The sequence below is a fragment of the Callorhinus ursinus genome, unplaced genomic scaffold (assembly GCF_003265705.2).
Source record: "Callorhinus ursinus isolate GAN/ISIS: 27379988/994484 unplaced genomic scaffold, GSC_fseal_2.0 scaffold74, whole genome shotgun sequence".
Classification (NCBI taxonomy): domain Eukaryota; kingdom Metazoa; phylum Chordata; class Mammalia; order Carnivora; family Otariidae; genus Callorhinus; species Callorhinus ursinus.
In genome coordinates this window covers 2,589,143-2,615,043 of record NW_027397136.1, presented here as the reverse complement: position 1 = coordinate 2,615,043, position 25,901 = coordinate 2,589,143, and the positions used below count along the sequence as shown (strand labels likewise).

The 25,901-nt window shown below is 36.6% G+C and overlaps 1 protein-coding gene across 12 annotated transcripts in view; it reads left to right on the top strand.

Annotated features, from left to right (window-relative positions):
* Positions 1 to 25,901, top strand: part of ERC1 (ELKS/RAB6-interacting/CAST family member 1) — a 582,903-nt gene that overhangs the window by 309,102 nt on the left and 247,900 nt on the right. For all 12 annotated transcript variants that reach the window (XR_012376469.1, XR_012376467.1, XR_012376468.1 and 9 more), the window contains one exon: positions 3,603 to 3,763. Coding sequence is in view for 9 of the 12 variants with exons in the window: in XM_073886912.1 (XP_073743013.1) it covers positions 3,603 to 3,763 (161 nt within the window). In the remaining 3 variants the exon portion in view is untranslated. The remainder of the gene's footprint in view (positions 1 to 3,602; positions 3,764 to 25,901) is intronic.

Here is a 25,901-nt window from a genome sequence, read left to right as displayed (position 1 = left end):
TGTTGGCCCTCATTGCTTTTAACTCCTAAAATGGTAAGTATGTAGGGTATGTTTTCCTTCTGGTTCTGGAATATATATATAAGGGTAGGCCCCCTTTTTTTATATACATGAAAAAACATAATGTTGGATGAAATAAGAAAGTCAGAAGATTCCATTTATACAATGTTCATAAACTGAACCATTTTGGAATAAATATATCAAAGGCAAAAACAAAGAAATGGAAGGGATTAAGTAACAAATTTAAAATGGTGATGACCTATCATGGGGGACTTTGGGCATACAGTTGGATAATTTCACTTATAAAGCTTCTGGATAGTGACTTTATAGATGTGTGTATTGTTCTTGGTTCTGGAATATATGTGTATTCCTTTTTAATATATCTGTATTTCACATTGCTTATTTATGAAATTTAAAGGTGTTTATGTACAATACGAAGCATTGTGAAATTATCTTTCCTATAATTTGTAAGTAGTCTTTAAATAATTTGTGATCTTGGGGCGCCTGGGTGGCTTGGTTGAGCATCCGGCTCTTGGTTTTGGCTCAGGCCATGATCTCAGGGTCGTGAGATCAAGCCCTGCATCGGGCTCCATGCTCTGCTCCCTCTGCGTCTCCCCTCTTTGTGCATGCTCTCTCTCTCTTCCCTTCCCTCTAAAAATAAATAAATAAATGTTTAAAAAAATAAATAATTTCTGATCTTTTGCCAAGTAGACCAAAAGTGCCTTCTTACTGTGGCTATTAAAGTTCTTCTTACTATTTATACTGCTGAGTTAGTTGAATACCCATATTGATAAAAATGAATTTTGACCATTACACTGTATTTATTCAGTTGCATCTATATTGTAGATCTAAATGTAAAGTAAGTTAGAGAAAGACAAATGCTGTATGATCTTATATGTGGAATCTAAAACAAAACAAAATAAATACAAACTCATAGAAAAAGCGATCAGTCTTGTTACCAGAGGTAGGGGGTAGGTCAAATAGGACTTGGAGAAAGGTGGTCAAAAAGTACAAACTTCCTATAAGATAAGTAGTAGGGATATAATGTGCACAGCATGATGACTGTAACTAACAGTGCTCTGTGATATATAGGAATGTTATTAAGAGAGCAAATCCTAAGATTTGCCATGAAAAGGAGGCAGTTAGTTTTTTCTTCATTCTTTTTATTGTATTTGTATGAGAGAATGGATGTTAGCTGACCCTATCGTGGTAATCATTTCACAATATATGTAAATCTAACCATTATGCTGTACACTTTAAAATTACACAGTGATGTATGTCAATTATTTCTCAGTAAACCTGGAAAAAAAATTTTTTTAAATTCTTTTTATCAAAAGTGCCTTCAGTAAATTTTGCTATTTTCACACAGTGGAATTCCATACAGTTAAGAGAATTACAGAACTGTAATTATACCCAGTAACATGGATGGATCTCACAGACATAACACTGAGTGAAGAAAATCTGTACTTAGGGGGCACCTGGGTAGCTCAGTCGTTAAGCGTCTGCCTTCGGCTCAGGTCATGATTCCAGGGTCCTGGGATCGAGCCCCGCATTGGGTTCCCTGCTCAGCGGGAAGCCTGCTTCTCCCTCTCCCACTCCCCCTGCTTGTGTTCCCTCTCTCGCTGTGTCTCTCTCTGTCAAATAAATAAAATCTTAAAAAAAAAAAAAGAAGAAAATCTTTACTTAAAATTAAATACTATGTAATTCCATTTGTAGAAAGTTAAGTAGGCAAAACTAACGTAAAATGCTGGAATAATGGTTACTCTTCATCTGGGAAGAGGTTTTCAGATGTGTTTCTGGGGGACTGTTAATGTTTTGTTCATTGGTCTGTGTTCTCTTTACACAGGTGTGTCCAACTTAGAGAAAATTCTTCAGGTTGCACATTTAACATTTGTGTTTTTTTTCTCTACGTTGTATTTCTGTAAACATTTACCAAAAATTTTAGATGCATAAGGGTATATATAAAGTGAGCTTCCTTTTTTTAATATAGAAAAGAGGAATAAGTTGTTTATACAAGCTTGCTTATGTATATGTAATATATCTAAGTTATATAAGAAACTGATACCATACCTTGCTTGGGGTAGTGAGAGACAGGTTGGGAGGGAGATTTTTTTATTTGTTTAAGATAAGTTCATCAAAGATGGAAATATCCCACACTTTATTAGAGCTTCTGTAAATGGTGCTGTCCATTGATTTTGTGTTATAAGAACATAACTTGGTATGTCATTTCAGTTCAGTTTAAATAAGATTTTACATGAATTAAACTTATTAAAATGGAGTCGTCCTTATTTGCAGTTTTCAAAGGGTGGATAGTGATACATGTTAACATAAAGCTTGTAAATATGTGAATACATATCCAAGAAGAGCTGCATAATAATATATATACTCACAGCACTGTTCTCACAGCTATTAGCTGAGAACATTAACTTGATCACTTCTGAAAAGATACACAAAGTAAGATGATTCAGGTGCCAAAACACTAAATGTATCTGTTTATTATCTGTTTAGCAGCTGTTACCAATCAACATGGAAACTTTGGTTAGGTCTGAGGCGCTAACATCCTGGGGTCTGTTAACAACTCTGATTTGTTATATTGCAGTTTTGTCTCTAAACTGTTCTCAGTTTTAGTATCACAGAAATTGGTTTTATGTAGAAGTCAATGAATGGCAATTCCCCCACCTCTTCCTCTGAAAAGGCTTGTCATCAAAATTATTTCTTGGCAGCCAATATAAACTCTTGTGATTGGTGCAGTTGGCTGGTTGATTACCTGATTCAGGTTGGTTTTGGTATTAACACATTTTTGCCAACATATATCTTGCTTCGGAATTAAAATGAACATGTTTATTTAAGTAATTCTGATTTGGACACCACCCAGAGTGAGTGGAAATGACTGATGAAGTACATACTGTGTTTTCTTAGTTCCTTGTGTTGTAGAGTTTTGTCTTCTTTCCCTCAGGACTTTTTTCAAGTCTTTTTTTAAAGCATTCTCTCTCCTCTCTATGTGGTCATGTGTTTTTCTTTTTTCTTCCTGCCTTCCTTGAGAAAACTCTACTTTAGAGCAAGAAGCTGTCTGATTGAATTCTAGCTGTTTTCTCCAAAAGAAATTATTTTTAGCGGTGTAAACAGAAAAATCTTTGAATGAATAAAAATGACTTATTTTGTTTATACTGAGTGTTGTTAGTCAAGTTTATGTCTTTTATTTCCTAAAATCCTAAAAGAGAAATTTACTATGATTTTGTTCCTTATATTTTTATCTGTGTTATATTGTGATTTCCATGGACATTTGTGGGCCATTTCCAAATAAATTCTCTAAAAGGGACTGACTATGGCAAAGTGTGACTTACTGAACTGATGCAGTTATGTTTATCAAAAAGAAAATGAAGTTCTTTTTGAGGTAACTTGAGAAGAATTATAGTGGAGGGAAGACCAGAGATTTATTTATTTGGTATATTGTCTTGATATATTTGTTTGAATCAGCAAGAGTACAGGGTTTTTGCTATATGCGTGTGTTTTTAATCTTGTGGACCCAGGACTTGCCCGTTGCTTAGCTCCTCTGTCTTTAATTGATCAAAATGCTCAGTTTTTCTTTTCCATACTTATCATAGGTGGAGGAATTACTGATGGCCATGGAGAAAGTGAAGCAGGAACTGGAGTCCATGAAAGCAAAGCTGTCCTCTACTCAACAGTCTCTGGCAGAAAAGGAAACTCATTTGACCAATCTTCGTGCAGAAAGAAGGAAACACTTAGAGGAAGTTCTGGAGATGAAGTAAGTGTTTATAATCTTATTTTGAAAACCTTTTTCTCATTGCTTTTATCATCTGGCCCAATTTATTACCGCTAACACATTTAACTTTGTTTTAATGCAAACTTGTATTTCTTTAGAACAAATTTGGAACAAATTCTGGTCAAATAGAATTATTTTTGCCTCTTCATTGAATTTTAAAGTCCGAGAGAGAGAGAGAATGTGTGTGTGTGTGTGTGTGTGTGTGTGTGTATGTGTATATAACCTTATCCAGTTGCATCTCTGAAATTTCTAAAATCTTATGGAAAGTTTAGCCATGTTGCTGAGCTTACTGAGGAACATGACTGTTGGTCTTGAGGTCCTATGATAGCCAGGTACTTTTTTAAAAACATTTTTTTTTATTATAAACACTTCCAAAGATATGCAAAAGTAGAGAAAATAGTATAATGAGCCCGTATATACATAGCCCCCATATTTAACCATTAATGTTTTGCTACACTTTCCAGTCAGTTTTTACAAAATTGTCAATTTTAGTAGAACCTTGCCGTACATCATTTTCCTACTAGTCCCACGTCTTGTGACTTCCTGAGATAATTTGTTGTGAGACATGTCATGTCTGCTAGTCCATAATAGATGCTTCTTTTTCTTCATTGTGGCACTATGCCCAACCCTCACCCCTTCATAATTGCCCTGCTTCTAGGTTTTATGAAGACAGATTTATCCTGGGATAGCTTAGCGACCTTCTTTACCTCAGCAGTTGTCTGTATTTTTGTTGTCTTTTCTTCTGTTTCAGAAAAGATACTCTCTCCATCATAAGGCTAGCTTCTGATCTCTATCGCAGATTTTAAGCACACTTCCCCTCCTATGCAGTCTTCATCTGTTAGTTTTCTCTCACATCATCTGTGCTCACTTTCTATTAGTTTCTTCTTCTCTGCATAAATACTGAGTCTCCCTGACCTAAAATAAACAGACTTCTCAGCTCAGCAAGTACTTTAGGCTAACATCACCTCTTCTTTTTTTTTTTTTAAGTTTTGTGTTTTCTTTTTAAAAGATTTTATTTATTTATTTTTATTGTTATTGTTATGTTAATCACCATACATTACATCATTAGTTTTTGATGTAGTGTTCCATGATTCATTGTTTGTGCATAACACCCAGTGCTCCACACAGAATGTGCCCTCTTTAATACCCATCACCAGGCTAACCCATCTCCCCACCCCCCTCCCCTCTAGAACCCTCAGTTTGTTTTTCAGAGTCCATCATCTCTCATGGTTCATCTCCCCCTCAGATTTACCCCCTTCATTCTTCCCCTCCTGTTATCTTCTTCTTCTTTTTTTTTCTTAACATATATTGCATTATTTGTTTCAGAAGTACAGATCTGTGATTCAACAGTCTTGCACAATTCACAGCGCTCACCATAGCACATACCCTCCCCAATGTCTAACTCCCAGCCACCCCATCCCTCCCACCCCACCCCTACTCCAGCAACCCTCAGTTTGTTTCCTGAGATTAAGAATCCCTCATATCAGTGAGGTCATATGATACATGTCTTTCTCTGATTGACTTATTTCACTCGGCATAACACCCTCCAGTTCCATCCACGTCGTTGCAAATGGCAAGATGTCGTTCCTTTTGATGGCTGCATAGTATTCCGTTGTGTATATATACCACATCTTCTTTATCCATTCATCTGTCGATGGACATCTTGGCTCTTTCCACAGTTTGGCTATTGTGGACATTGCTGCTATGAACATTGGGGTGCATGTACCCCTTCGGGTCCCTACATTTGTATCTTTGGGGTAAATACCCAGTAGTGCAATTGCTGGGTCATATGGTAGCTCTATTTTCAACTTTTTGAGGAACCTCCATACTGTTTTCCAGAGGGGTTGCACCAGCTTGCATTCCCACCAACAGTGTAGGAGGGTTCCCCTTTCTGCGCATCCCCGCCAACATCTGTTGTTTCCTGACTTGTTAATTTTAGCCATTCTGATTGGTGTGAGGTGGTATCTCATTGAGGTTTTGATTTGGATTTCCCTGATGCCGAGTGAACATCACCTCTTCTTTTCTGCTGCTTTGAACTGTCAATAAATGTTAAATACCCAAATTACAGACCAGAAGAGGATCTTGCCATGATACCTTGGTGTGGGTTTTCATGGCACATACAATATCCTGACAGCAACCTAAGAGTTGAGGAAGCAGTTGTTGGGTTGTCACCTGCATATATGTATAGGTTATTAGGCCACAGTGCAAAGTTAAAAGATTCTAATCTTTTATGAAAGCATTACAGATGATCTACCCTTGGAAGTGATGAGTACTTGAAGCCAGAAATAAATTTGTACACCTGGAGAATAGGGAGAGGTTAGTGTTCTGACTATCATCAAGAGGATAAAGTTTGTTAATATGCTGCTTCGGGAGCAGTTAGTGTAAAACAAGTTTTTTGTCACTGGTGGTTGAAATTTAAAGCTTGATATTTTGGAGATGGAATAGTAGAGGTATCTTTTGAATAATAAAGCGTAAAATTATTTGAATGAAAGAGGTCTGGGAACCATTCCTAAAACATGGAAGGGGGTAGAGTTGAGAAGCAAATTAAATCAGAGCCCAAAGGATTTAAGAAAATGGAAGAAGGATGGATATAATGTTGTGGAAAACAAAGTATCTCATGTGATGTTCTGAAGCAGAAACAGGCCTCACTAAAGTAACAGTAGAAAAGTTTTGTTTTGTTTGCTCCATGCACCAGTTTCTTGATTTTTACCTGTCAGATCTTTCCTACTAAGTACAGATACCTGCTTATAGCAAAATAGCTGTGTATTTGTGTGGGAATTTTCTTTTATCATCAGGACTTTGAAAATATATGGAAGAAGTTTTAACGGAATGCTTCACTTCAAGCCATGAAAAGGGAGTTGTGTGTAATTTTTTTTTTTCCTTTTTCGGTACCACAGTGCTACACTCTATTGTGGACTTCCCTTTCCAAACTGGTCAGAGATTACATTTCTGAAAACTACTATGATGAGCAAAACTATTTTTGGTAACATCAAGCACTCACACAATAAGACATGGAATAAATGAATAAAGTATGTAGAGAAATTTTTAAGTAGTATAGAAATTTAGTAAAACAAACATTAAATGAAAGTTCTGGAAATAAAGTTCTAAAACCTGGCTCTGATAGATGACCTGTCTCTTAAATCACCTTCTTCAGTCGCTCAGAATATATTCTGAGGCACCATGATGTTCTTAGATTTTTCACGAGTTTGTATCGTGCAGATTTACCAACATAAAGTTCTTGTTGTTGTTGTTGTTGTTGTTGTTTTGGTCTATTTTTTTTTTATTATGTTCAGTTAGCCAACATATAGTACATCATTTGTTTTTGATATAGTGTTCCCAGCGTAACATTTTAAAAGTAGTCCTTGCTTTAATTTCCACTTAAATTTCCCCTTGTTGCTGTCTTTCAGTTTCATATCTTAGTAAAATGGTCATTTAATACCTTCCTTTTAATAAGTTATCTCAGCACTTTAGACATAATCCTCTATCCAGATATTCTGTTGAGAGTGTGGTGGTTCTTTAACTGGCCCGCTCTGTTTGCACTGCCCTGTAGGTCAACCCACACTGTGCTGCCAAGTCTGTGAAGTAACAGGTATTCTGTTGTTTCCTCTTAGAATAGTGAATTGAATTCCGTATTTTTTTTAAATGAGGATTTCCAGTATATGGCATACAAATAAAAAGTAATGATTCATGAAACCTCAGTTGAAGACTATAACCTAAGCGTAAATACATACAAAACACTATGAATGACATATTGTGGGTTCTAATACAGTGAGCTTTCAATTCCTTTTCACTGTGAAGCTGAGCAAGAGAATAGCCTTTCTTCTGCTATATTCTGGACTCCTCTCCATATGGTTGAGCCAGTTCTGCTAATCATCTGTCCTCAGTTGGGAGTGTCTCAGTTTCTACAATTTTGCTCAGAATTTACTTCATTCTTTTGTTAATTTGTAAGGAGTTTACTCCCTCCACCTAATTCTACATGATATCTGCCTCTAATTACTTACGGCAACTAGTAAGAACATACTTCCTAGTATAAAAGAGCCTGAATCTGAACTTACCAGATTTATGACTTAAGTTCTTTAACCTTTCTCTGCCTCAGCCTGCTCATTTTTAGAATAGCAATAATAATTGTTCTGGCTTCATAGAATTTTCATGAAATTGTTTCATTGTTTCATGGCAGGACCCACCATATTTTAAATGTTTACATTGTTTAATTATGGATAATTGAATAAGTAAAAGGAGTTGTTCATTATAACCCCAGAACTTGAAATGTAGAAGAAACATGAGAGGAATGCAGTGTGCAAGAAAGAGACTGAAACATGTATATGTGTGACTCGGAATCTAGAATAAGAAAAGTCTCTTCTGAGGAAAAGGCAGAGCTGACCTATAGATCTAAAAAACATAGAAATTTTTTAGCAAAGCACCAGAATAGTGTAGTTTTCTGCAGTAATCCTGACCATGTCAGACCAAAAGGAATGACCTAATCATTCTTCTCCAACCCTAGCATTTATGATTGTAATTTCTGAGCATCTGTTACAAACAAATGGTGGCCCTGAGTTTGAAGACATGTGAAACTGTTCACTTGGTAGCATGCTAGTGAGTCAGTAGAAACATTTGAATTGGTTAGCCAGCCTTGACGGAACATTTTTATTGGCAGATCCCATGTTGGTTCTTCTTTTCCTTATGCTGTGGTTTTGTTAGCCATTATTTTTTATTCCACTTTTATGTTAGTCTCTTTCCCTAAGAAAGAAAAGATTGAATTGGAGAAGGGGACAAAATAGTAAAATAACAATTATAGTAATCATAATAAATTTTAAGTATCAGTTCAGGTCATGAGTTTGAGTAGTATGGTTTCTAGATGAACTGGTTCATTCTCCAGTGCCTTGCATTCACACTCCTACTGCCGTCTCACCCTATGTTGGCACTATGAAAAAAAGACTCATTTTTCGTGTTTAATAAAAATTTTTATGAAACTATGAATTTGACTACCCTGAGAACAGGTTTGTTTGGGGAGGGGGTAGAAGAGCTCTTTTATTTCTTTGAGATTCCAGAGCTGTTTGATAAGTAGTTTTCCATTAGTAAAGTTGGCAGAGAAATTCAAACCTCTGTGGGCTAAATTATATACTCTTGAGATGCCTTTTGGCTAAAGAAAGTTCTAACTTCCCACAACAGAAAGTAAGTTTTCATATGTACCTAAGAAGAGTCTAATAATATAATCTAAATTCTGACATTTAAAGAATCTTTTAAGGGAGAAAAATAGATTTAAGAAAGCTTTTGAAAATGGTTACTTGAAAAAGTTCAGGCTATTTGGGGATAGTATAGGTTAGGTGTCAATCTATTACGCTTGAATAAAATGAGTCTGTATTTTTTTTAAGATTTATTTATTTGAGAGAGAGAAAACACGAGAGAGAGCAAGCACAATTGGGGGGAGGGGCAAAGGGAGAGGGAGAAGTAGGCTCTTGGCTGAGCAGGGAGCCCAATGCTGGGATGGATCTCAGGGTCCTGGGATTACAACCTGAGACGAAGGCAGATGGTGAACTGACCGAGCCACCCACATGCCTGAGAGTTTGTATTTTAAATTATTTTATCTTCTGATATCCTGTTTCATTTTCAAATTTATTGTAAAGTTGCTGGCATTAAAAGAAATCCCAATTGGGGGATTTATGACAATCTTCCAAATTAACCACAAAGTTGAAAATTTATGCAAATGTATCATAGGAACAGTTATACCCTAGTAACAAATTGAAGTGTTTTCTAAGTTACATAAGAACATGTATACTTTTTGCAAAGCCACATTTATTTATACCTCCATCAAATGCCTTTATTGGAGGCAGTGGACATATGGTAAAGGACTTGTGAAGTTGGAAGCATTTTTCACATTGACTTGAAATACTGAAATTTAAATATTCTGTAAGAAATCACATAAATTAATATAAAAATTTCCTGTACTTGAAAAAGAAAAAGTATGCTGTATAGTGTAACTATAAACAAGTAACACTGCAGGGACTGGTCCTTGTTAAAATGATAAAGCATTGAGCTTTTCAGATAAGGGCCCCCAGAGTACCTTTCTTTTTCAGCATTTACAGTGCTTTCTCTGCCCCATTAATATATATGGTTTGTGTGCAAGGATGAAGTTAAGAATATAGGTCAGGGCGCCTGGGTGGCTCAGTTGGTTAAGTGACTGCCTTCAGCTCAGGTCATGATCCTGGAATCCCGGGATCAAGTGCCGCATCGGGCTCCCTGCTCAGCAGGGAGTCTGCTTTTCCCTCTGACCCTCTTCCCTCTCGTGCTCTCTATCTCTCATTCTCTCTCTCTAAAATAAATAAATAAAAATCTTAAAAAAATTAAAAAAGAATATAGGTCATCTTCTTTCTCCCAAAGGAGAAAGGAGTAAGATTATTTTCCTACTTCTTTTCATTTTCTCCTCTACTGGAGGTGTGGGGTCAATTCTGGTCCCTTCTGTTAAATATAATGCATCAGTTAAAGGACTAACTGTTGCAGGTAGGTAAGCCTTAACCTAATTGCAATACCCATTTTGAGAAAATCTGTTAAACAATATACCAGTATGAGGGTGTTTTTTCAGGACCTTTCTTTACAGTGCCTTCAGAAGGTCCCTTTTAGGTAATTACTCATTCTGTAAATGGGTAAAACTTCCATCGAGCTTTGGATGTAGAGGGTAGTAATCCATCCATTTAATCATAAGATTTTCCTATCAGAAGATCCATTTATGAGTATTATAAGCATCAAAGATGCTCCCTGCAGCAAAGAATGTGTTTACATTTAAGCCAGTTTGCTTACATATAAAATAAGTATAATAATATTTAGACCCACCTCATGATATTGTTGTGAGGATCAAATGAGGTAAAGTAATGGAAACACTTTGAAATTAGTGAAGCTGAATATTTGCAAAGCAAGATACTCAGAATTGAAGATCCAGTCTGCACTTAACTTCTTAGGTTTGCAGTTTTCTTATTCTGAAATGAAAGCGTTTCTTAAGTCTCTAAGATCCCTATCATTTAAAATAGTTCTTTAAGTGACCTTCTGAGGTCCCTTGATTCTATAGTTGTAAATGCTCTGAGTAAACCTGGGAAGTAACTTATATATAAACAGTATACTGAAAAGAAGTTGGGGGTCAGATGTTCATGAATTCTTAACTGAGGACTAGGCTGCACATTCATTGGATGAGACTACCCAGGGTTTACCAGAGATTAAGCACTACAGGGATGAAACTGGAATTGTGATACTAAAGGTAGAGCAGTGCTGAGGAATTTGGAGTTCCAGTCCAGTCCAGAGTGGCAAAATGCTTGTTAAAACTTCTGGCATCTTGCTGAAGTAACAGAAAGCCAGGTTTTAAGAATAGGGATCATGAACTATAATAAAGCCTACTGTAGACCCAGACCAACAAAACTTAAAGTTCCAAGAAAGTCTGCAAGGAAGGTTGAATTTGGAAGATGAGTCTTACCAAGATAGAGAGGTCTGGGAAATACCCTGAGCTTTCAGATTAGCCTAACAAAGGATAAATTCAAGCTTACAGAAGTACAAGGAGGTCAACTATTAACTAAATTACATACTAGAATAAAAAGTATTGCTCCTCAAAAGAACATAACAGAATCCAGACTCTTTGCAGTGTATCAACTACAGTATCCTATATTGGGTTTTAAAATTTGCCAGACGTGCCAAGAAACAGTAACATATGACCCATAATGAGGAAAAACATGCAGTAGAAATCAACTCCAAGAAGTCCTATATATCATATTTAACAGATAAAGACTTTAAAGTCACTCTTAAAATATGCTTCAGGGACTTAAAGGAAAATGCCATATTGATGATATAGGAAATCTTAGCCAACTAAGGAAAATTATTAAGAAATAGAAATTTGGAAACTGAGATTTAATGAAAAGTTCACTGAATGGTCTTAATAACAGATTAGAGCTGTCAAAAGAAAGAGTCCATAAATTTTAAAAGAGATCAGTAGACACCCAATTTGAAGAACAGGGAGACTAAGGGGTATTACAAAGTGAATGGACCCTTAGTGATATGTTGGATAATAGCAAATAGACTAACATACAGGTAACTGAAACATAAAAAGATTAAAAGAGTAAGAAAGGGGCAGTAAAATAAATTTTTTTAAAATAATGGCTGAAATATTTCTCTAATTTGATTCCAAATACATAGATTTAAGGAGGTCTATAGGAAATCTGTGTATCTCCTTTTCAGTTTTTTTCTAAACCTAAAATTGCTCTAAAAAAAAAAAACAACACACATGTATTTACAGATCCCAGAAACTTAGTGAAACCTAGCAGGATAAATACAAAGAAAACCACATGGGTTGTCATTGTAATTCAATTGCTGGAAACAAAACATAGGGAGAAAAACAAAAGCAGCAAGGGAATAAAAGACACACTACATAAAGGGAAAATATGATAGCTGAGTTCTTATTAAAAATATTGGAGATCACACTGATATGAGGAATTTGAGAAACAAGACAGAGGATCATAGGGGAAGGGAGGGAAAATGAAAGAAGACAAAACCAGAGAGGGAGACAAACCGTAAGAGACTCTTATCTCAGGAAACAAACTGAGGGTTGCTGGAGTGGTGGGGGGGGTGGGAGGGATGGGGTGGCTGGGTGATGGACACTGGGGAGGGTGTGTGCTATGGTGAGCGCTATGAATTGTGTAAGACTGACGAATCACAGACCTGTACCCCTGAAACAAATAATACATTATATGTTAATAAAAAAATAAAAAAAAAACACATTGGAGATCAGAAGAAAATGGAACTTTTTTTAAAGTACTGGGGAAAAAATTGTTAGACTAGAATTCTATGACCAAGTAAAAGACGGTTAAAAAACTAGGGTTAAATATGGACATTTTCACTTAAACAAACATGAAAAGGCTTCATTTCTAGGAAAACTTCTCTGTAAGAAATGTGAATGGATGTTCTTCTACTTGAGAGGAAATGAAACCAGATGGGAGTATGAATCTATAGGAGAGAATAAAGAATATCAGACCTGGCAAATTAGTTGACACATATAGAAAACTTGTTTTTTTCTTCACATACTCTCCTTAAAAGACAACTGACTATTTAAAGCAAAAATAACAGCATTGCTTGGTAGAGTTTATAATGTATATAAAAGTGAATATGCCAACAATAGCGCAAGAGTTGGGGGTGTAGCTCTATATTGTTTTAAGGTTGTTATCTTTGTGAAATAGAAAGTAGGAGGAGTCAGGAACTTTTATGATTTCTAATCTTTTTTTTAATAATTTTTTATTGTTATGTTAATCACCATACATTACATCATTAGTTTTTGATGTAGTGTTCCATGATTCATTGTTTGTGCATAACACCCAGTGCTCCACACAGAATGTGCCCTCTTTAATACCCATCACCAAGCTAACCCATCCCCCCACCCCCTTCCCCTCTAGAACCCTCAGTTTGTTTTTCAGAGTCCATCGTCTCTAATGGTTCGTCTCCCCCTCCGACTTACTCCCCTTCATTCTTCCCCTCCTGCTATCTTCTTCTTCTTCTTTTTTTCTTAACATATATTGCATTATTTGTTTCAGAAGTACAGATCCGTGATTCATCAGCCTTGTACAATTCACAGTGCTCACCATAGCACATACCCTCCCCAATGTCTATCACCCAGCCACCCCATCCCTCCCACCCCCCACCACTCCAGCAACCCTCAGTTTGTTTCCTGACATTAAGAATTCCTCATATCAGTGAGGTCATATGGTACATGTCTTTCTCTGATTGACTTATTTCACTCGGCATAACACCCTCCAGTTCCATCCACGTCGTTGCAAATGACAAGATGTCATTCCTTTTGATGGCTGCATAGTATTCCATTGTGTATATATACCACATCTTCTTTATCCATTCATCTGTCGATGGACATCTTGGCTCTTTCCACAGTTTGGCTATTGTGGACATTGCTGCTATGAATATTGGGGTGCACGTACCCCTTCGGATCCCTCCATTTGTATCTTTGGGGTAAATACCCAGTAGTGCAATTGCTGAATCGTATGGTAGCTCTATTTTCAACTTTTTGAGGAACCTCCATACTGTTTTCCAGAGTGGTTGCACCAGCTTGCATTCCCACCAGCAGTGTAGGAGGGTTCCCCTTTCTCCACATCCCCGCCAACATCTGTCATTTCCTGACTTGTTAATTTTAGCCATTCTGACGGGTGTGAGGTGGTTATCTCATGGAGGTTTTGATTTGGATTTCCCTGATGCCAAGTGACATTGAGCACTTTTTCCTGTGTCTCTTGGCCTTTTGGATGTCTTTGGAAAAATGTCTGTTCATGTCTTCTGCCCATTTCTTGATTGGATTATTTGTTCTTTGGGTGTTGAGTTTGGTAAGTTCTTTATAGATTTTGGATACTAGCCCTTTATCTGATACATCATTTGCAAATATCTTCTCCCATTCTGTCGGTTGTCTTTTGGTTTTGTGGACTGTTTCTTTTGCTGTGCAAAAACTTTTTATCTTGATGAAATCCCAATAGTTCATTTTTGCCCTGGCTTCCCTTGCGTTTGGAGATGTTTCTAGGAAGAAGTTGCTATGGCGGATGTGGAAGAGATTGCTGCCTGTGTTCTCCTTTAGGATTTTGATGGACTCCTGTCTCACGTTTAGGTCTTTCAACCATTTGGAGTCTACTTTTGTGTGTGGTTTAAGGAAATGGTCCAGTTTCATTCTTCTACATGTGGCTGTCCAATTTTCCAAACACCATTTGTTGAAGAGACTGTCTTTTTTCCATTGGACATTCTTTCCTGCTTTGTCAAAGATGAGTTGACCATAGAGTTGAGGGTCCATTTCTGGGCTCTCTATTCTGTTCCATTGATCTGTGTGTCTGTTTTTGTGCCAGTACCATACTGTCTTGATGATGACAGCTTTGTAATAGAGCTGGAAGTCCGAAATTGTGATGCCGCCAGCTTTGCTTTTCTTTTTCAGTATTCCTCTGGCTATTCGGGTTCTCTTCTGGTTCCAAACAAATTTTAGGATTCTTTGTTCCATTTCTTTGAAAAAGGTGGATGGTAGTTTGATGGGGATTGCATTGAATGTGTAGATTGCTCTAGGTAGCATTGACATCTTCACAATGTTTGTTCTTCCAATCCATGAGCATGGAACGTTTTTCCATTTCTTTGTGTCTTCTTCAATTTCTTTCCTGAGTATTTTATAGTTTTCTGAGTACAGATCCTTTGCCTCTTTGGTTAGATTTATTCCTAGGTATCTTATGGTTTTGGATGCAATTGTAAATGGGATCGACTCCTTGATTTGTGTCTCTTCTGTCTTGTTGGTGTATAGGAATGCCACTGATTCCTGTGCATTGATTTTATATCCTGCTACTTGACTGAATTCCTGTAGTTCTAGCAGTTTTGGGGTGGAGTCTTTTGGGTTTTCCACATACAGTATCAAATCATCTGCAAAGAATGAGAGTTTGACTTCCTCTTTGCCGATTTGGATGCCTTTGATTTCTTTTTGTTGTCTGATTGCTGTGGCTAGGACTTCTCATACTATGTTGAATAGCAGTGGTGAGAGTGGACATCCCTGCCACGTTCCTGACCTTAGGGGAAAACTCTCAGCTTTTCCGCATTGAGAATGATATTCGCTGTAGGTTTTTCATAGATGGCTTTTATGATATTGAGGTATGTACCCTCTATCCCTATACTCTGAAGAGTTTTGATCAAGAAAGGATCCTGTACTTTGTCAAATGCTTTTTCTGCATCTATTGAGAGAATCATATGATTCTTGTTCTTTCTTTTGTTAATGTATTGTATCACGTTGATTGATTTGCGGATGTTGAACCAGCCTTGCAGCCCAGGGATAAATCCCACTTGGTCGTGGTGAATAATCCTTTTAATGTACTGTTGGATCCTATTGGCTAGTATTTTGGTGAGAATTTTTGCATCCATGTTCATCAAGGATATTGGTCTGTAATTCTCCTTTTTTTGATGGGGTCTTTGTCTGGTTTTGGGATCAAGGTAATGGTGGCCTCATAAAATGAGTTTGGAAGTTTTCCTTCCATTTCTATTTTTTGGAACAGTTTCAGGAGAATAGGTATTCATTCTTCTTTAAATGTCTGATAGAATTCCCCTGGGAAGCCATCTGGCCCTGGGCTTTTGTTTGTTTGGAGATTTTTGCTGAGTGCTTCAATCTCCTTAGTGGTTATAGGTCTGTTCAGGTTTTCTATTTCTTCCTGGTTCAATTTTGGTAGTTGATACATCTCTAGGAATGCACCCATTTCTTCCAGGTTATCTAATTTGCTGGCATGGAGTTGCTCATAATATGTTCTTATAATTGTTTGTATTTCTTTGGTGTTGGTTGTGATCTCTCCTCTTTCATTCATGATTTTGTTGATTTGGGTCATTTCTCTTTTCTTTTTGATCAGTCTGGCCAGGGGTTTATCAATCTTGTTAATTCTTTCAAAGAACCAGCTCCTAGTTTCGTTGATCTGTTCTACTGTTCTTTGGTTTCTATTTCATTGATTTCTGCTCTGACCTTTATTATTTTTCTTCTCTTGCTGGGTTTAGGCTTTCTTTGCTGTTCTTTCTCCAGCTCCTTTAGGTGTAGGGTTAGGCTGTGTATTTGAGACCTTTCTTGTTTCTTGAGAAAGGCTTCTATTGCTATATACCTTCCTCTCAGGACTGCCTTTGCTGTATCCCAAAGATTTTGAACAGTTGTGTTTTCATTTTCATTTGTTTCCATGAACTTTTTAAATTCTTCTTTAGTTTCCTGGTTGACCCATTCATTCTTTAGTAGGATGCTCTTTAGCCTCCATCCATTTGAGTTCTTTCCAACTTTCCTCTTGTGATTGAGTTCTAGTTTCAAAGCATTGTGGTCTGAAAATATGCAGGGAATAATCCCATTCTTTTGGTACTGGTTGAGGCCTGATTTGTGACCTAGAATGTGACCAATTCTGGAGAATGTTCCATGGGCACTAGAGAAGAATGTGTATTCCATTGCTTTGGGATGGAATGGTCTGAATATGTCTGTGAAGTCCATTTGGTCCAGTGTGTCATTTAAAGTCTTTATTTCCTTGTTGATCTTTTGCTTAGATGATCTGTTCATTTCATTCAGGGGGGTGTTAAAGTCCCCCACTATTATTGTATTGCTGTCAATGTGTTTCTTTGCTTTTGTTATTAATTGCCTTATATAATTGGCTGCTCCCATGTTCAGGGCATAGATATTTACAATTGTTAGATCTTCTTGTTGGATAGACCCTTTAAGTAGGATATAGTGTCCTTCCTCATCTCTTATTACAGTCTTTGGTTTAAAATCTAATTTGTCTGATATAAGGATTGCCACCCCAGCTTTCTTTTGGTTTCCATTAGCACGGTAAATGGTTTTCCACCCCCTCACTTTCAATCTGCGGGTGTCTTTGGGTCTAAAATGAGTCTCTTGCAGACAGCATATTGATGGGTCTTGTTTTCTAATCCAATCTGATAGCCTGTGTCTTTTGATTGGGGCATTGAGCCCATTTACATTCAGGGTAACTATTGAAAGGTATGAATTTAGTGCCATTGTATTGCCTGTAAGGTGATTGTTACTGTATATTGTCTCTGTTCCTTTCTGATCTGTGCTGCTTTTAGTCTCTCTCCTTGCTTAGAGGACCCCTTTCAATATTTTTTGGAGGGCTGGTTTCGTGTTTGCAAATTCCTTTAGTTTTTGTTTGTCCTGGAAGCTTTTTATCTCTCCTTCAATTTTCAATGAGAGCCTAGCTGGATATAGTATTCTTGGCTGCATATTTTTCTCGTTTAGTGCTCTGAAGATATCATTCCAGTCCTTTCTGGCCTGCCAGGTCTCTGTGGATAGGCCTGTTGCCAATCTAATGTTTCTACCATTGTAGGTTACATATCTCTTGTCCCGAGCTGCTTTCAGGATTTTCTCTTTGTCTCTGAGACTGGTAAGTTTTACTATTAGATGTCGGGGTGTTGACCTATTTTTATTGATTTTGAGAGGGGTTCTCTGTGCCTCCTGGATCTTGATGCCTGTTTCTTCCCCACATTAGGGAAGTTCTCTGCTATTATTTGCTCCAGTATACCTTCTGCCCCTCTCTCTCTCTCTTCTTCTTCTGGGATCCCAATTATTCTAATGTTGTTTCGTCTTATCGTATCACTTATCTCTCGAATTCTGCCCTCGTGATCCTGTCGTTGTTTATCTCTCTTTTTCTCAGCCTCTTTGTTTTCCATCATTTGGTCTTCTATATCGCTGATTCTCTCTTCTGCCTCATTTATCCTAGCAGTTAGTGCCCCCATTTTTGATTGCACCTCATTAATAGCCTTTTTGATTTCAACTTGGTTAGATTTTAGTTCTTTTATTTCTCCAGAAAGGATTTCTCTAATAACTTCCACACTTTTTTCAAGCCCAGCTAGTTTCTTTAAAGTCATGATTCTGAACTCTAGGTCCGACATCGTACTAATGTCCGTATTGAGTAGGTCCCTGGCAGACGGTACTACCTCTTGTTCTTTTTGCTGAGGTGATTTTTTTCGTCTTGTCATTTTGTCCAGAGGAGAACAGATGAATGAGAGAACAGAATGCTAACAGGTTAACAACGTCTCCAGCAAATACACTCTATACAAATAAGAAAAGACCTGAAACCAGGGGACAAGAAAGGGAAAGAAAGAAGAGGGAAAAAAAAGGAAAAAGAAAAAGATAAAAACAAAGAAAAACAGAACAAAACAAACAAACAAAAAGAATATGATCAAATATGATCAGGCAGGTGCATAGATCAGTGCCACACACTAGCTTTTGGGCATATTTTGGTCTGTTAGAAGAAAGTGCCTGCTAAAATTTTAAAGGAAGAAAGATATATATGTACAAAATAAGGGTTGATACAATGAAGGGATGGCAGATGACTGTAAAGATGAAAATTATAAAAGATTTTATAAAAGGAATTGATAAATATAAGAAGTTGTTTTTAAAAAGAAAGAAAAATTTAAAAAGAAAAAGAAAAAAAAGGGAGAGAATGTGATCAGGCAGGAGAATAGAACAAAGCCATACACTAGTGATTTAGGGTATATTTTGATCTGTTAGAAGAAATTGTATCTCAAAATTTAGAGAGAGAACAACTTATATATATATATGCCAAAAATAAGGGTAACTACTATGAAGGGATAAAAATATGACTCTAAAAATGAAAAATAAAAAATGTTTTTTTTTAAAAGGGATTGATAAGATGTTGTTTGAGAAAGGGAAAAAGAAAAATTAAAAAAAAAATTAACTTTGAAAAACTAATGAATTATGGTAAAAAAGCCATGAATTCTATGTGCAGTATTACCCTAGCGCTGGAGTTCTCCCGTTCTCCTTGATTGGTAAACTTGGTCTTGGCTTGCTGGCTGTTCCTGCTGATCTTCTGGGGGAGGGTCCTGTTGCTGTGGTTCCCACATGTCTTTGCCAGAGGCGGAATTGCCCGCCCTTGTGAGTCTGGGCTAAGCAAGCTGCTGGGGTTTGCTCTCAGGAGCTTTTGTTCCCTGCAAGCTCTTGGTACAGCTTTGGAGGACCAGGGTGAAAATGGTGGCCTCCCAATCTGCACCTGGAGGAGCTGAGAACTCGGGGCCCCGCTCCTCAGTGTGCCCCCAGAGAAAAGCAGTCACTCCCGTCACCGCGGTCTCCGGCCACACTCCGTGCTCACCCTGCCTGTGATCCAGCGTTTCTATCTTTGGCACCCGACCCTGCGTGGAGTCTCCAAACCCAGCAGATCCCTGCGGTGTGCTCCCGTGCCGCTCCTCGCTGGGGAGGAAGTGGAGTCTCCCCGGCTCTGCCGCTTGTTGGGTCCCTGCTGGAGGAGCAGTGGCCCGACTGGGCCGCGGATCACAGTTTATGGCAACCCGGAGCTGAGAGCCCGCACCTCGGCTCTGTCTCTGCAGCCGGCTTCCCTGTTTCGATACCTGGGAGCTCTGCCACACTCAGGCACCCCCGGTCTTTCTGTGACCCCGAGGGTCCTGAGATCACACTGTTCCGCGAGGGTTCCACCCCCCGCTTAGCCACTGGAGCGACGTCCCTCAGCGGAGCCGACTTCTAAAAGTTCCAATTTTGTGCTCGGCGGCTCTATCACGTGCCAGAAGCGGCCAATGGAGGCCCCCTCCCCCTCCCCCTCCCGAATATCGCCTCGGATTCACTTCTCCGCACGTCCTACCTTCCAGAAAGTGGTCGCTTTTCTGTTCAGAGTGTTGTTACTCTTCTTATCTTCTATCTCCTGTTGAGTTCGTAGGTGTTGAGAATGGTTTGATCCCTATTCAGCTGAATTCCTGAGACCAGACAAAATCCAGGTCTCCTACTCCTCGCCTTCTTGCTCCACCCCCCTATAATTTCTTATCTTAATGGACTGTGGTAAGTTAAGGATGCATATTGTTAGCTGTAGAGCAACTTCAAAAAGTTAACCACAAAAACAAAAATAGAAAACAACCCCCCTGAAAATCCAGTAGAGGAAATAAAACATAATACTAAAAATTATTTCATTTAATCAGGAAAAAAAGGGCAGGAAAAGGAACAACAGAGGAACAAAGAATGGAAGGGATAAATGGATGATAGAAATTCAGCATACCAATACTTACATGTAATAAAATGGACCAGAACACTTCAATTAAAGCACAGAGATTATCAGAATGGATTTTTTAAAAGAAGCAATGTCGTCTAAAACACACAGACTTGTAATAAACACAAATATGTGGAAATTAAAGAATGGAAAAAATGGTCCTTGTAAACAATAATCATAAGAAACCTGGTATGGCTATATTAATATCAGACGAAAGAGAGTTCCAAAAAGTCTTTCTGAATTAAAGAAGGATATATCATAATGATAGAGGAGACAGTTCATCAGAAAGATATAATAGTTCTTTGTAATGTATGTACCCAAAAACAGAGCTTCAAAATTCCTGAAGGGCAAACTGAAAGAACTAAAGTGGAAAGCAGACAAATCCATAGTCATCAGTCATCACTGGAGATTATAACCCCTGTTTCTCAGAAATTGATAGAATAGGTGACCAAAAAAGAAGCAGTAAAAATATAGAATATTTGAGACTATCAACTTGACCTATTTAGTATTTATAGAGTTAGTACACCTGACAACTGAAGGATATATATGTTTTCTGAATATGTATGGAATGTTCACCAATGTAGACCATATGCTGGGCTATAAAAATAAATCTTAATAAATTTAATAAGATTAAATATGTCAGAATTGTTCTCTGACCACAATGGAATTAAATTAGAAGTTAATAAGGTATCTGGAAATGCCCCCAAATGTGTAGAAATTAAATCATACAGTTCTAAATACTGTGACTCAGAGAAGTCATAAGGAATATGAGAAGTCATTTTGAACTTAATGGAAATGGAAATACAAATGTTAAATTTTGTGTTATACAGTTCAACTAGTGCTTATATCTTTGAATGCCTATATTAGAAAAAAAGAAAGTTTAAATTCAGTTATCTGAGTTGTACACTATGAAACTAGAAAAAGATAGAGCAAAGTAAACAAAAGTAAATAGAAAGAAGCAAATGATAAAGAGAAGAGCAAAAATCAAGGAAATAGAAAACAGCATTGAAAATTCACAAACTCAACCATGGTTTGTCAGAGAATTAATAAAATTGATAGGCCCCCTAGCAGGATTGATCCAAGGAAGAAGGAGGCCACATGAATTAACAATTTCTGGAATGAAAGAGCAGAGGAGGGGATATCACTCAAGATTCTAAGGGCATTTGAAAAAATAATATTTTGAATAAGTTTATACTAATAAATTTGATAACTTAGATGTAATAGAGAAATTCATTGACAAATACAGTTTATTAAAACTGGCTCAAAATCAGGAATATAAAATTACCAGCCTATATCTATTAAGGATACTGAATTTGTAATCAAAAACATTTCCACAAAGAAAACTCCAGGCCCAGATGGCTTCACTGGTGAATTATACTAAACATTGGAGTAAGAAATTATAACAATCTTATAGAATCTCTTTCAGGAAATAGAGAAAGAAATACTTAATTCATCTTATGAGATCAGAATTAGCCTCACACCTAAATCTGGCAAAGACATACGAAAGGAGAATATTACAGGCTAATCTACCTCATGAACATTGGCATAAACATCCCCAACAGAGTCTTAGCAAATTGAATCTAACATAAGGAGAAAGCTAATGTATTAACAACCAAGTTAGGCTTATTTCTGGAATGTAAGGTTTGTTCAGTATTTGAAAATGAATTAATTAAGTTTACTACATTGAGAATCAAATAACTATCAGTACATTGAGTAAAACCTTTTGACAAAAGGTAACATCCATTCATGATAAAAACTCTTAGCTGTCTAGGAATAGAAAGTTTCTTCAACTCAATAAAGGGCACATGTGACAGATGTCACACAGATGTCACGCCTAATGATGCAAATTTAACACTTTCCCTCTGAGATTGCAAAGGATATAAAGATGTCCACTTTTACCTCTCTGTTCTTAATCATAAACCTAAACATAAGACGTAAAAGGTAAAACCATAATCTTCTGGAGGAAAACAGGAAACTTTGGAGTAGGCAAAAATTTCTTACTATACAAAATATACTAACCATGAAAGAAAGAATTAACTGGATTTGACCAAAATTAAAAACTATTCTTCAAAAGACACCATTAAGAAAATGAAAATCATTAAATATTAAAGATAAAAGGTATTTATGTGAAAAGTATTTTGTACAGAACTTTTTTTTTTTTAAGATTTTATTTATTTGAGAGAGAGAGAGATAGAACTCAGGAGCAGAGGGGAGGGTTGGGGGAAAAGAGAGAAGTAGATTCCCCACTGAGCAGGGAGCCCAACATGGGGCTCGATCTCAGGACCCTGAGGTCATGATGTGAGCCAAAGGCACACAGTTAAGTGGTTACTTAACTGACTGAGCTGCCCAGGCGCCCCTGTACAGAACTTTCAAATGATAGTTAAATATTTATTTCATGTGTGTTTCTATAGGATTTACCCCATTGTGTAACAGTCATTTATTTGCAGGCTTTATTAACTTCCTCCAGACACCTGACATTTAGAAGTGTCGCTCATCTTGAATCTCTGGAAATAAGCCTAGTACCCAACATATAATTGGCACTCAGTAAATATTTTTTGAATTGTATTTTTATCTTCAAAGTGGAAGTAAGTATTCTAAGAGAATATAAAGCCAAATAACTTTTTAAAATAGCCTTTGTATTTGTCTTCTCTACAATTTAGATCTTCAAGACACATTAAATATTGTTTAGGCCCAGAGTTCATCTTTTCTCTCTGGTTTAATAATCTAGGAAATTAAATAAAAGATGCTTATTTGGTTAGGAATTGTTGCTATGAAAAATATTTGTGGTATACACATCAATTTTACACATAGGTCATTCTCAGAGGGAAAACAGATGAACCTTTCATTTTAACAGAGGCTATCTTTGCTGTGCATGTGAAAGCAATTGTGGCTGGATTCATTCTTTTTCTTCTTTGTCTTTTCTTCCACATAGTGACATTCTTATAACACCCCGTCAACACTGGTATAATTTTCCACCCAGAATGAAGTTACTCCTTCTCATTGTATTTGTGGTCATGCATTTTCTGGTTAGAGATACTGTTGCTTTTTAGAGCAAGGTGGTTGGTTATTAGCTACTAAAGATAGCAAATACTTTTGGTCTTGAAATTGAGCTTGAGTTTCACAGGTGGTAGTGTACACATCTGGAGTGGACTTACCAGAATATATCTCCCTCTTCAGGGCTCTGGCATCATGTTTGGTGTTACCTTTCAAGATTAAAGTGCCCAAAACTAATACAGCACTCTTTTTGGTATTCCTTTGTCTTTGGGTACATCTACCTCATATAACTTTCCTTTTCTTCCATTATTTCTTGGGTTTGGTTTTAGGCGGGGGTGCTTTTTGTTTTTTTGGGTTTTTGGAGTCTTTTGCTCTCTTTCTTGTTTCTTATTCTTTGAGTTTGTATTTTCTTAACTCATTTATAAAACATTAGCAGTCCTCAGAATTATCAAATGGTTAAATCTGGAGTTGGGGTTTAAAATCGTAAAAAGAGCAAGACAGTGAAAATAAGTTGATTCTCTTCTCTCACAAAAATGTGATCAATTCAGATATGCTTATGGGTATTATTTATTATTTTAAAAATAATCAGGATCTCTAGTCACTGTTACTTTTTTCCTTTTGTTGAAAGGCAAATGTTAAAAATATTAATTTCGTATCATGGTTCCCTTTCCCATAATATGAAATATAATGAAGTCTCATGTTACTTCTTTCATTTTCTTTTTTTCATCTTCAGGAGTGAGCAGTGTAATCCATATCACTGAATTAAATATGGACTGGATAAAAGTACTATCATGACCTTTCTAATATCCAGGCTTCTCTTTGAAACATTTATTTATAACCAGTTCCTACTTTCATTGGTAACATAAATCTGATTATGTTTTACTTAAGTTTACAAACCTTTAGAAGGCCCATATTTCAATTAAACCTCTGTAATTTTGTCCCTAGATAAATTTCTGGTTTTATATCTCTTTATACTTTTTATCTTCATTCTCCAGAAACATCTAACTATTCAAACTTACCTTATATTCTCCTTCCCAATGCTTTTGCTAAAAGCATTCTTCTGTCTTAAGTGCTTTCTTCGTAATTCTGCCTTTTATGGTTCCACTTTTTTCTCATGGCTCACTCCAAATCACTTTGGCTCTAGAGAAACCTGCCTAAATCTTACGGGTCAGCACTAATCCCCCTAAACTTGGTTCTTTGTTTTATTTCTTTAGCGCATTTTACAGTATTTATGCCTTGTTTCTAGACTTACTACATTTCTGAAACTATGTGAAACATGGTGGATGAAATATTCATTGAGATGATATGTGTTTCTTAACTTCACAGAGCTCATAGACTTAAACACAATTTTTTGTAAAATGAAGCATAGGGTTCTGTGAGTGAAAATAAAAATAAATGGCCAGTATGAGTGGGGTACATCCTTTGATAAAACATCCTGGAAGAGATAATATATTTCAATAGAATTGGTTTTATAAGTGTCAAAGTTTTGTTTTTACATATAAGCCTTTAATATATTTGTATTGTTTAGTGTGAGAAAAGTCTTTTTAGTTTTTCCCCTATGGAAAACCACACATATAGTAAGTTCCTGTATGTGCTTGAGTCTGTTTCTGGGCTCTGTACAGTTTTCTATTCACCTATTTGTTATTGTTATGTTAATTTATTACTATTTTATTTACTGTTTTACTTTTAAATTCTGGTTTATGTTGGAACAAATCTCTATTCAGTGTTCTTTGTCTGAATCATCTGGAACCCTTACTCTTTTCATATGAGTGACATTTTTTTCTGTTAAATGCTCTGGTTTTTATTGCTCTGTGCAGAAAGGCTGTTTTTTAAAGAAAATATTGCTATTGTATACCCTATTACCCCTTTATTAGTTTTATTAGAGTAGCACAAACTGTTGTGAAAAACTCACCCTAAACTTTCTGTGGCTTAAACAAGATAAAAGTTTATTTCTCACTTACCTAACAGTCCAGTGCTATTATGTCTGATTGGTGGGTCCTTTCAAAATCTATATTGTATTTATGCCCTGTTTTCACTCATATACTTTGTGACTTTTTTTTTTTTGACATGTTCAGTGTCACTAGAAGTTTGTCCACTTTATATTTCTTTTTAAGGAGCCAGATTTGGATGTTGTTTAATCTCTGTTCTTACATACTAGTTTCTCTTCTATTAATGACTTCCTTCTATTTTCCTTATATTTTCAATGTTTGTTTTTTTCCAAGTTACTTGAATTGAATATTTATAGTTATTATTGAATGCTATAAATTTTTTTCTAAGACTCCCATTAGCTATATCCAAATTTTGATATATAAAAATTTCTCCTTGTGTATTATAAAGTCTTTTGGTTTCCTGAGCTTACAGAGTTTAAGATATAATGAGATACGAAGGTGTCTCCCTCTTTAATCTGTGTGTTATCCAGGGTGCAGTGGTTTCATTTCATGAAATTGGCAGGAAAGTACTCAGTGTTGATTTCACAGTATTGCATTGTAGTGAGAAAACAGTCTATAAAAGGTAAGCCAAAGAGGTGTAAATATAGCTACAGTTTAATGTAGAAATATTTAAAATTATCCATTGACCGAGTTACTGGCCTTAGA